Source organism: Bos indicus x Bos taurus, chromosome 3 (genome assembly GCF_003369695.1).
Source record: "Bos indicus x Bos taurus breed Angus x Brahman F1 hybrid chromosome 3, Bos_hybrid_MaternalHap_v2.0, whole genome shotgun sequence".
Classification (NCBI taxonomy): Eukaryota; Metazoa; Chordata; class Mammalia; order Artiodactyla; family Bovidae; genus Bos; species Bos indicus x Bos taurus.
This window is the reverse complement of record NC_040078.1, coordinates 45,863,505-45,875,537: the sequence shown is the minus strand read 5'-3', so window position 1 is coordinate 45,875,537 and position 12,033 is coordinate 45,863,505. Positions and strand designations below refer to the sequence as shown.

The following is a 12,033-nucleotide window of genomic DNA, read 5'->3' as shown; positions in this document are numbered from 1 at the left end:
CTGGTTAGGAGGCTAAGGAGTAGCCTAGTAACATGAAAGGAGGAGAATAGTGACGGTCACAAGTAAACTCAAGAGAAATCTTTGGAATCGACACAAGTAAAGCATAGGGTGGTGATATTCAGCTTTTTAATATCCTCCTGCAGTCTCTGCTCCCTTTTTATCTATTGTGACTATAATTATGCATTTTACTCCTATTTACCCCATAATTCTTTCTCTCCCCCAAGTATTAAAAACAAAAATTCAGAAAAAAACTACTTTGTCAAAAGAATATATAAAGCATTACACCTTTTCTGAGAGTGCCTTCGTGGATGTTCCTTCCCTTACATGTTTGTTTAGTTTTTTCAACACTGTCATGCTTTATGAGAATATAAGAAGTAAATTACCATAAAACAGACGATCAGAAATGGGAAGAGAGGGACTTCCCTGGCAGTCCAGTGGTTAAGAATCCATCTTCCAAAGCAGAGGATGCAAGTGCGACCCCTGGTCGGGGAACAAAGATTCTACATGCCTCGGGGCAAGTAAGCCTGTGCTACACAACTAGAGAGTGCCCATACCCCAAAAGACCTACTGAAGCCAAAAAAAAAAAAAATGGGGTGGGGGAGGGAAATAGGCTACTTTGAATTAAACGTTAAGGGTTTGATTCTTCAGTCACCTAGAACAGTGATACTCAGATTGGCTCTAGAATATAATTACCCAAAGAACTAAAACAAAAAGAAACAAGTATTTAGAATACTGTAATCATGCAAAACCTATTTAATTCACTCAGCAGCTGCTTATTGAGAGGGTTGTCGTGCTATGGGGAAAAGGCAATTAGTGCTTTAGGGCCTTTACAATGTACAACAGCGGATTTTGAGCATTGACTACCAAACCACATTTTAAAAACACATTTCCCATATAATGCAATATGCATGTGCAAGTACATACACCAACCAAATACACATATGATGGAAAAACATTTTTCTCAAAATAATACTCACCCTAACAATGTGCAACACACTGATATTTTCTATTATTTTGTGCTCACTTTTAATAACAAAAAATGATGATTGTCATCCATTATATTGATTTTTTTAAATTTTATTTTATTTTTAAACTTTATATAATTGTACCAAAGAAAGCCATCCAATACTTTGAAAAAACCTTGTACAGAAGATGTTCTTACTTTATTTCTAAACACAGTAACATACTGTGCCAGTGCTTTTATTTCAATAAAAATATCAAAAATTTAAAGTCTTTGAAAAAAATACCAATTATCTCAAAGATAACTCAATCCAGTTTGAATAAGGCACAGAGCTTTATCTCACTTATTTTTATTTCACTTAGAAAAAACTAAACCTCTCATGGGTAAAGAGACATACTTTTTCAGTCTCACAATGATGTATGTACAATGAGATAGTTTCCTTAATGGATTCTGTTAGAATTTGGAAAAAAACTAAAAGTGAGCAACTTTTCACCAGCAATAGCACAAACAATATTAAAAATCAGTAATCTTCAGAATCTGAGATGGACTTACATGCTATGGACTTAGGCATGGACTTACAAAGCTATCCTTCATAAGTCATATTTAATTAAAACGTAAGTTTTTATTTTTCCTTTAGACTAACACAGAATGAGACATAGTTACAAACATAGGTCTAAAATATGATATTCCCAATGACAGAAAGAGAAAATACTCCATTATCATTATAACCAACAGGTTGAGTGCTAAGTTCTGAGTTTCTTTCTTGGCTATTACCTGCTTACTGATTTCTCTCAATAAGGATTCTATGTGTCAAATACAAATAATGATGCACATCAAAGGCGAGACTCCTATTTTTTCCCTCTCTATATATCTATCATCCTCCTTCTCTATAGGAATAGAAGTTTAATGGAGCACTATGTCCACTCAGCTAGAGGCTATATTTCCCTGCAACCTGTGCTGCCAGGTATGTTTATATTACTAGGGTGTAGACAATAAGATAAAAACAGAAGTAACATGTGCAGTGTCTGGGTCATAAATTTAAGAGGAAAGGAACTCCCTTTCTTATTTCCAATTTTTGTTAGCAGGAATGTGGAAAGACTGGCCACCTAAGAACCAAAGATGGAAGGCATGTGTTGAGGATGGTTCACACTGTTAAACTGAGAGAGGACTAAACATATATCTTGTTTAAGTCTTTATTATTTTCCTTTCTTAAAGTGGCCAAACCTATATCCTAAGTGATATAGAATTCCTATTCCAAAATTTACTTCTCTATCCTAAGTAGGAAAAGGTAGGTAAACAAAGTGAGTGAAGTCGAATTACAATATAGAAGCATGGTGAATGAACAAAAGCATGTAAAGATGTGAGGCTGTCTAAGTAATAGGCTGTCAGATGGTAATAGAAAGGTCATAAATTCCCAACTTGGCAATCAAGAGTGTCAAGTAAGTACTTCCTGGAGAGCAAGGCTACTTGTCTCCTATACACAGAACACCATTCTCCTTTTTTTTTTTTTTTTCTTTGACAAGATGAAACTTTCTTGTACATATTTCATAGAGAATACTCAAAGAGAACATAACTGCATTCTACACATCACTACACTAAAATGTCAAAAGATTCACTTCTCAGCATGAAAATGCACAGGAACATAAATATGAAAGGACTTCACATTTTAAGTGCTTTATTCACACCTCAATGCAGAGTCAAATGGAGTTTTGTGAATGGGATGTAGCACTATCAAATAACATATGTAAGGGGACTTAATGGAATAAAAGAAAACTCTGAAACATTCCTGATTCTTGCAGATGGAAGATAGCACTTTATAACTGAAACCACTCAGATTTATAAAACTTTCAATTCTTCCCAATTTTGTTATAATTTGCTTCTTGAGCAGTTAATTTGGATATGTTTCAGCGTATCGGCTGTTTATTTGGCCCCTATCTCTTCAGTACAGAGCTTCTTTGTGGACAAAGTTCATAGAGATACATGAAACTGCATTAGCATATACAATTCCATATCTTTTACATACAACTGCTATAGGAAACTACAACGGCGAATTTCAAATAGCTATTTGAAAACATTGCCAATGTTTCAGACCTATTGCCTGACTAAATTTTTCATTTATTATTAACTAAACACATTTTCCCTGGAAAAGGAAATGCCAACCCACTTCAGTACTCTTGCCTGGGAAATCCCACGGAGAGAGGAGCCCTAGTGGGGCTACAGTCCACCATGTCACAAAGAGTTGCACACGACTTAACAACTAAAGAACAACAGAACATATTTTAATATGCATTTGATGAGAGTAAAAGCAACTTAATGATTCAATTTTGCTGGTATTGGTAGAATATATGTGAAAAAAATACTTTCCCTATTTCTTTATGTAAAATTCTCAGTACAAATGTAATATTGAAAAATAAAGCCAAAGTCAAGGGTAATTTTCTCTTTCCTGTTTTTATCTCACATAATTATTATACTTAAATAACCTAGAGAAATATTGATGACAATGGCAATCAAGTTTATGAAAGAAAGGAGGTTGAATAAAGACATTTAGGAGCTAGAAGGCAGTGAAAATTTGTTTGCCTCTTCCTAATTTTTCACCTAAGTAAAGGGAGTGACAAGATGGTTTTAAGACTTGCTATCAACTAACCAGTAAGAGAAGATATACCATCTTGATAAAAATTTAGTAGGCAAAAAAGCATTCCTGATGATTTTATTCTAGAAACATATGAAAAATGACAGCCCCAAAATAAATGTTACCTAGCATGTGATTACTTAAAGAGATGGAACAGTTGTTACTCCTGTGTAGGTTTACTAGACATTTATATTCAAAGAAAGTGAACTAGAGAGGAGATGACAAACTAAAAGACCTGAGATGCACTTACTCAGTTTATATGCCAATCACTGTTCATAATATGATCATATAAGAGAATAAATACAAAGTTCACAAGACAAAGAATAAATTATATCAACAGTGTGTTCTCTTTGGTCTCAGTACAGAGTAAGGGAAAGGGGAACATGTTAGAAAACTCAATCTCCCTGGCATAGTTAGGCAAAATATGGAACCATAGGGCACATTGATTGACTTAGCAGTTGTACACTATGTGATATTCAGAACTGTGATCAAACATCTTTATAATTCAGCCAAATATGAAAAGTCTTTAGAAAATATCAAAAAAAGTAGAAAAAGAAAATGAGCCAATTCTACCTCTTAATATCAATTTAACTAATTTGTTTTATCATAAAGAGAAAGCTACAGCATCTAGATATTTCTAAGCCTGAATTCTGAGCTTCTGTGGCATGACCTGAAAACACTTTGCATGTTAGATTTTACTGGTGACGAGAATATGGTGAGAGAATGGGAAGATAAAGACTGTCTTGTCCAAGTCAATCTATAATGAGGTGAGAAAGTGTAACTCATTATAAAACAGAAAATTTTCTTTGGCCATTCATTTCTATCTGCTTTTTTCTGAACAGACACAACTTCTACCAAAAAATGTCTGAAGGTAGTTATTCTTCTGAATACTGTCAGGAAGTAAAAAAAAAAAAATATAAAGAAAAATATTTGAAAATAAGCTACTTACCTATCCCAATGAAAGCAGCTTTGTACCCTTCTTCTTTCAAAGTACTAAGAGTAATGTCATTCACTGAAAGGCTTTTACCACAAATTATCTGTAAAGAAGGATTTTGGTAATTAGATTTTGGCATTTGAATAATTAAAATCTTAATCTTTAACATCAAAAATAATCTAGCTTAATACACACATATATAATTCCATATATATATATATATGAAAATATTTTGTCTTTTAGTATATAGGCTTACATATATAAAATAGTATACAAATAGAACACTAACATATTCTACTTAATGGCTAAATGCATTTTTGCCTTTTAATTAAGTGGCAGAAGAAAAGTTAGCAATTTAAAATCAAGTCAGTAAATTTTCACAGGTTTCTCAGTATGTTCAAGGCACTATGTGTGGTATTTTAAAGAATAAAATGATAAATGAGAGTTTCAGCCTAATGTACAGTCAAGATCTGTGCAGAAGATATACAGAAATAAGTATAACAAACAACAGAGTGTGATCAGCATTATGTCTACAAGAATTGAGGGGACAGAGAGATTCGTTTTGGCTGGGGTCATACATACAAGAAAAAAGAGAGGTAGTGGGATTTCAATAAAGCCTTTTTTTTTTTTAATGAAGTATAGTTGATTTAAAATATTTTGTTTCAGGTGTACAGCAAAGTGATTTGTTTAAACATATATGTGTGTATATCTATATTCTTTTAAAAATTATTTTCCATTATATTTTAAGATACTGAATATAGTTCCCAGGCAATAAATCCCTTTTAAAAATCAATAGGATTTTGATAGTGGGCACTGTCCAGGGAAGATGAATAAAGTCAGGAGTCAGAGGTGGACACTCCTATTAAAAGTCACAATACATTGCTCAGTTCCCAGACATGAGCCAATTTTCAGATCTTGAACTTGCTGACTGAGGAGGTGGGCAGGTCGTGTAGAAAGAAACACCCTGCAACATCCTAGCAAGTAAATACTATAAAGATTCCTCTACTTCTTCAAAAGGAATTATGGCCATTTACCCATGTAACTGTATGCACACTGGGGAAGGGGAATAATCACACATTTTCAAGGACACTGGAAAAGGCTCTTCATTGACTTGATATCTGAGGAGCGGGGCCTACAGAGACAGGGTGAAAAATAGGCCTAGATAAAGTTCACAGTTGGCCTAAGTGGAGCACAGCTCCGGGTGTTACAGCAGGTAAATAACCTGGTACAAGCAGAGAAATGGGGGCAAGGGCCTAAACCACCCAACGTATAAGCAGCAGGAGTCCATAGACAGACAAAGTAAAGTAGGAGCCTTCAGACTTATAGGAAACAATATATTTAGGGTGATAAGAATCCAAGTAGCAGGCAAAGAAAGGTAGGGAAAAGGGTGAATCTCCTGAATCCAAATGCAACCTTTTCTCCTTGGGCCCTCATTACCATAAGATTAGTCTAACAGATAAGAAGTAATCATTGTATAAGGACACCATGAAGCCATGACACTTTTAACTCAAGCTATATGGTGACAAAAATCCCTCCTTCCTCAGTGAATAGTCCACCCTTTCATTTGTAGGCCCCTCATAAGTGGCTTCCAAAGAAACCCGGTGGCAGCTCCTGAAGTGCCTGCTCACTGTCCCTCTGAGAGCGTATCCTTGCTTAAATAAACTTTCACTTCACTTTCTTAACCTCTCTGCTTCATCTCTGAATTCTTTCGTGATGAAGAAAGAACCTCAAATTCACTGGCAACCCAGGTAGTGGTTATCCCCAAGCCTCTAGGTGCATAACCAAAATGTTAAATGTGTCAGTAGAAGTAACCCCCACAATGGGTCTCTGGTCTACAAAGTAAGAGCTATTATAGCTACAATAGTTGGGAAGGCCAGAAAACTTCTGAAACCCTGGTCAAGAGACTAAATCAAACACAATATCGTAGTCTGGAGTGGGTGGAATAGTGAGAGATGGTGGTGGTCTATGTTCTACTTCTGTTTCATTCCCCAGTCTGGCCCTGCTGAGACAAGATGATTCCTGGAGAATGTAAACTACTGCAGATTTGACCAAAGTGTAGTCCTGACTGCAGTGTCTATGGCAAATGTGGTATTACTGCAGATTAGGTAAGCCTACAGGTACACTGCACATGGCCATTGATTTGGTGAATGCGTACTTTTCATCCTGTTGCTGCGGAAAAGGGATCGGAAACAGTTCACATTCATGGGAGAAACAAGAATATTCATTTACTGGTTTGCCTCAAGAATATGTCAATTATCTTCTACAATAATATACATAATCTGAAACAACCTGGCCATAGCATAGCATATCATTATGATCCCTTGCGTTGAAAACATCATGCAGACTGGACAACATAAGCAAGGAGTAGCTGGTATGCTGGAGACTTTAAGAAGCATAGACTCCAGAGGGCAGAAGATCAACCTCATGAAGATCAGGGATTAGTCACTTCAATGAGGTCTACTTGTCAGGTATCTGTCAGTATATACTTCAAAAATAAAAGAATTTACTGCAATTTTGCACTCATTTACCAATATTAAATAAGGAAGCAAAATGTCTGGTAGGCTGCTTTGAGTTTTGAAGGCAATATGTTTCAAAAAACAAAGTCTCTAAACTGATTCATAGTGGAAGAACAAAGTTTATCCATTAAAAAATAATTGTAGCTAACCTGCATAGAGTACTTAACTAAGTGCAAAACTCTCTTTTAAGTACTGTAAAGAGGACTTTTTTCATCCTCACAATAGTGTTATGAAGTGGGATCATCAGGGAAAATGGATGGGAATGGGTGGATTTAAGATGATCACTGTATCTACTACTGTGGGCAAGAATCCCTTAGAAAAAATGGAGTGGCCCTCATAGTCAACAAAAGAGTGTAAAATGCAGTATTTGGGTGCAATCTCAAAAATGACAGAATGATCTTCATTTTACAAATGATGATACTAAGGGACAAAAAAGCTTTGACAACCTTTACCAAAGTCAAATATGTACTTTAATGGCAGAAGCAGCACATATAACAGCTACGCACTTACGTCTGTTGAGGTTAAAAGGAGAATGAAGCGCAGAGCAAGAACTATCCTCAGAAACACAGAACAACATATTGCATGTGGAGAACTACTGAAAATGTAGTGTTTCTGGAATGTAAAGCACAAAGCAAAGAATAGAAAGAGAAAGTAAGGGGACTTGGAATATAACATAGAGGGCACTTTTTTTTTTTTTTTACTAAAATACTAGTTCTAATTTTAATTTGAAAGTTTGTAAGCAGGGAACAACCAAGGTGAGATTAGTAACTGATAATTCAGAACTCTGGAATACATCAAATACCATGAAATAAACTGGATAATTAAACACATATATTAAAAGTATTTAATACTAAGTATCTAATAGTGGGTATTACTATTACAGTTAGTGGAATGAGATGCTATTGAAAGTATTGAATAATGAATCTTTAGAATTGCAATTTACTTTGCAAAGAGTAGACTTTGTATTAAACTATTTCTGATAAGAAAGAATGATAAAAGTTCTAGTGCTTATTTTTTTAATGATCTCAATCCCAATATATAATGAAGATTAGACATAAAAGAAAACTACAGGTCCAAATATTTTAAATAAAATTTTATTAATCTGAGTAAGTATACAGTTTCTAAAGCTGAGCAGTGTATTGCCCTGTCAATGGGCTTATCAACAGAATTGATGCTCATAATACTTGACGTTAGGTTTGGTTTATTAATTGGTCTCAGCAAAAAAAATTCAAGAAAGACCCCCTCTCTGAGGTGGTATTTGTGTGCCTGTGTGTGTGTTTGTGTGTATGGGTATGTGTAGTTTCGTAGGGGTGTTATGTGATTTATCAAAGGGGAGTGAAAATATCCCAAATTTTCCACCCTGATAGAGTGAACATGCCCCTGAATATGTAACATACAAGAAGGATGCACAAACATTTTGCATTTTTCAGTCTGTTTCCACCCTAGAGGAAGCAAACAAGTTGAACTATACTTTTGTGTATAGAAAACTACAAAGATAAATAGTTTAATTCCCAGTGTTAATTTACTGGGACTAGGACCATCCGAGGTCAGGCGCAGCAGCTGAGAGGAGTTACCCCACATCCAACGTCACGGGCAGCTGCCCAGAGGAGCTACCCCACGTCCAAGGTCAGAGGCGGCAGCCGAGAGGAGCTACCCCACCTTTGAGGTCAGGGGCGGCGGCCAAGAAGAGCTACCCTATGTCCAAGGAGAAGTGGCTGTGCAGGCACAGGAGGGCCGAGAGGGAGCAACTGCATGTTCAAGGTCAGGAGGGGCGACCTCCTCCAAGGTAAGGAGCAGCAGCTGCACTTTCCTGAACCAGCCGTGAAGAGATACCCCACGTCCAAGGTAAGAGAAACCCAAGTAAGACGGTAGATGTTGCAAGAGAGCATCAGAGGGCAGACACACGGAAACCATAACCACAGAAAACTAGCCAATCTGATCATACGGACCACAGCCTCATCTAACTCAATGAAATTAAGCCATGCCATGTGGGGCCACCCAAGACGGACAGGTCATGGTGGAGAGGTTGACAGAATGTGGTCCACTGGAGAAGGGAATGGCAAACCACTTCAGTATTCTTGGTTGAGAACCCCATGAACAGTATGAAAAGGCAAAATGCTAGGATACTGAAAGAGGAACTCCCCAGGTTGGTAAGGGCCCAATAGGCTACTGTAGATTAGTGGAGAAATAACTCCAGAAAGAATGAAGGGATGGAGCCAAAGCAAAAACAACACCAAGTTGTGGATGTGACTGGTGATAGAAGCAAGGTCCAATGCTGTAAAGAGCACTATTGCATAGAAACCTGGAATGTTAGGTCCATGAATCAAGGCAAATTGGAAGTGGTCAAACAGGAGACGGCAAGAGTAAACATCGACATTGTAGGAATCAGCAAACTAAAATGGACTGGAATGGGTGAATTTAACTCAGATGACCATTATGTCTACTACTGTGGGCAGGAATCCATTAGAAGAAATAGAGGACAATCATGGTCAACAAGAGTCTGAAATGCAGTACTTTGATGCAATCTCAAAAACGATAGAATGATGTCTGTTCATTTCCAAGGCAAACCATTCAATATCACGGTAATCCAAGCCTGTGCCCCAATCAGTAATGCTGAAGAAGCTGAAGCTGAATGGTTCTATGAAGACCTACAAGACATTTTAGAACTAACATCCAAAAAAGATGTCCTTTTCACTGTAGAGGACTGGAATGCAAAAGTAGGAAGTCAAGAAATACCTGGAGTAAAAGGCAAATTTGGCCTTGGAGTACAGAATGAAGCAGGGCAAACTATTCATGATTCTTGCATTTAGAAATACAAATTAAAATAACCAATAAAAAGAAAAGCACTCATAACAGAATTTTGTGTTTTTATACTTATAATTAATTTTATTTGGCAGTGGTTAGGTGATGAAATGTGTATACAATCACCAAAGAAAAACTCTTCTAGCAAATACGAAATACAAATGTGCACACCTTTATGAAAACTGTTCAAAATAATGTTTGACTGTGGCTCAGATCATGAACTCCTTATTGCTAAATTCAGACTTAAATTGAAGAAAGTAGGGAAAACCACTAGGCCATTCAGGTATGACCTAAATCAAATCCCTTATGATTATGAAGTGAGAAATAGATTTAAGGGACCAGATCTGATAGACAGAGTGCCTGATGAACTATGGACAGAGTTTCGTGACATTGTACAGGAGACAGGGATCAAGACCATCCCTGCCGGAGTCCAGCTCCAGGAAATCAGCCTGAAGGGGTGAATGGTGTCGGCAGACAATGATGTAGCCTCTGACTCGAGGTTCGGGACTACATGTTTATTTCAAGCTTCAGGTTTTCTTTATATGTTGACAAAAGCATTAGGTCAGAGGTTTGACATTTTTAGTTCCCCCACCCAGATTTATTATCTCCAGAAATCATTGTTGCCCTACAAGCAGAGTTCCTGCTTCAGGGATTCTCTCAGAATTGGCTTGACTATCTATTATCTACTTCCTCTTATGTGTCCTATACTTGTGATTACATTGTAACTCATGCTACATTCCTCAGTTTATTTCTTATCTTTCTAAATCCTGTTTGCCCCTAGCATCTTAAGATCACTATCTCCTAAAAAGGCTTCTAAGCTATTCTTAATTATTCCTAAACCCTAAGTTCAGCAAACTTCTTTTGCCATAAATATTCCCCTCACAAACAGGTCTCAGATAACAATCCTTCTCATGGCCTCAAGCTGCGGCCTACATGCTCATCCTGGAATATTCTTTGTAAAGATCCTTGAACCAATGTCAATGGTTACTTTACAGAATATTTTCTGGGCACAACTGCAGAAGACTTTGTGCTTTCTCATGCTTCTCTTAAGAACAATAAGCACCTTAACATTCTTTCCAGCCAACTCAACTGAAGAAAGGAAAGAACAAGTCAGAATCACAAGACCTAACTCCCTCATCCCAGGACCATGGGGTTACAGAGTTGGACACAACTTTACAACTGAACAACAACTTACACTAAGCTTGATGTGAAGTGAATTTTATCTGAATTTAGCTGGGATGTTTTAGAGTAGTCAGGCATATATTGCTAAAGCCATTAGAGGAAGGTATGCTGCTGCTAAGTCACTTCAGTCATGTCCAACCCTGTGCGACCCCATAAATGGCAGCCCACCAGGCTCCCCCATCCCTGGGATTCTCCAGGCAAGAACACTGGAGTGTGTTGCCATTTTCTTCTCCAATGCATGAAAGTGAAAAGTGAAAGTGAAGTCGCTCAGTCGTGCCCAACTTTCTTCATTAAAATAAAAAAAAAACTACAGAAATGTTACTATTATATTAATAAATCTAGAAAAAGAAAATATTTATTCAGTATGATAAAAATGTTATTTCATAGATCTGAAAAGATGCCATGTATTATCACATTTACAACATACTAGAGATTCCAGACAATGAAACAGTGGAAGAAAAAAGTATATATATATGTGTGTGTGTGTGTGTGTGTATAATATACATACATACATACATACATACAACGTACAAATAGAGTTTTACTGTGACACAATCTTTGATTGGAAAAATTCAGTTTAAAATAAATAAGAACTAATCTATCAGCTATAGATATGAAATAAGTTGAAATTACTCAATAAGAAATTTAGAAGAACACAGTTGGGAGGGAAGATAATTAATTATGCTAAGCTTAGATATGATGAATGTATGTTATTTGAATGATAAATATGCTCATTAAACTACTAAGAATACAGAACTGGAGTTCAAAAGAAAGATGGTACTAGAAGAATCCTTAGTAATTAACTTGGCCAAAGTAAATTCTTAATAATTTTATCAAATAATTGAAACAAATCTAATAGAGAGAAAAAAACAGGTAATATCCAAGATAATGCTAGATCATGAAAGCTAAAAATACATACACATATATATAGATACATGCACACACATGCACAGTTACATACATACATATAAGAATATATCACATGCTGCCCAGAAGCCAAAGAGAATAA

The 12,033-nt window shown here is 36.3% G+C and overlaps 1 protein-coding gene across 1 annotated transcript in view; it reads right to left on the bottom strand.

Moving 5' to 3' along the window:
* Window positions 1-12,033, bottom strand: part of DPYD (dihydropyrimidine dehydrogenase) — a 923,891-nt gene that overhangs the window by 642,582 nt on the left and 269,276 nt on the right. Inside the window, exon 8 of the mRNA XM_027536430.1 lies at window positions 4,540-4,627. Within this exon, the coding sequence (XP_027392231.1) occupies window positions 4,540-4,627 (88 nt within the window). The remainder of the gene's footprint in view (window positions 1-4,539; window positions 4,628-12,033) is intronic.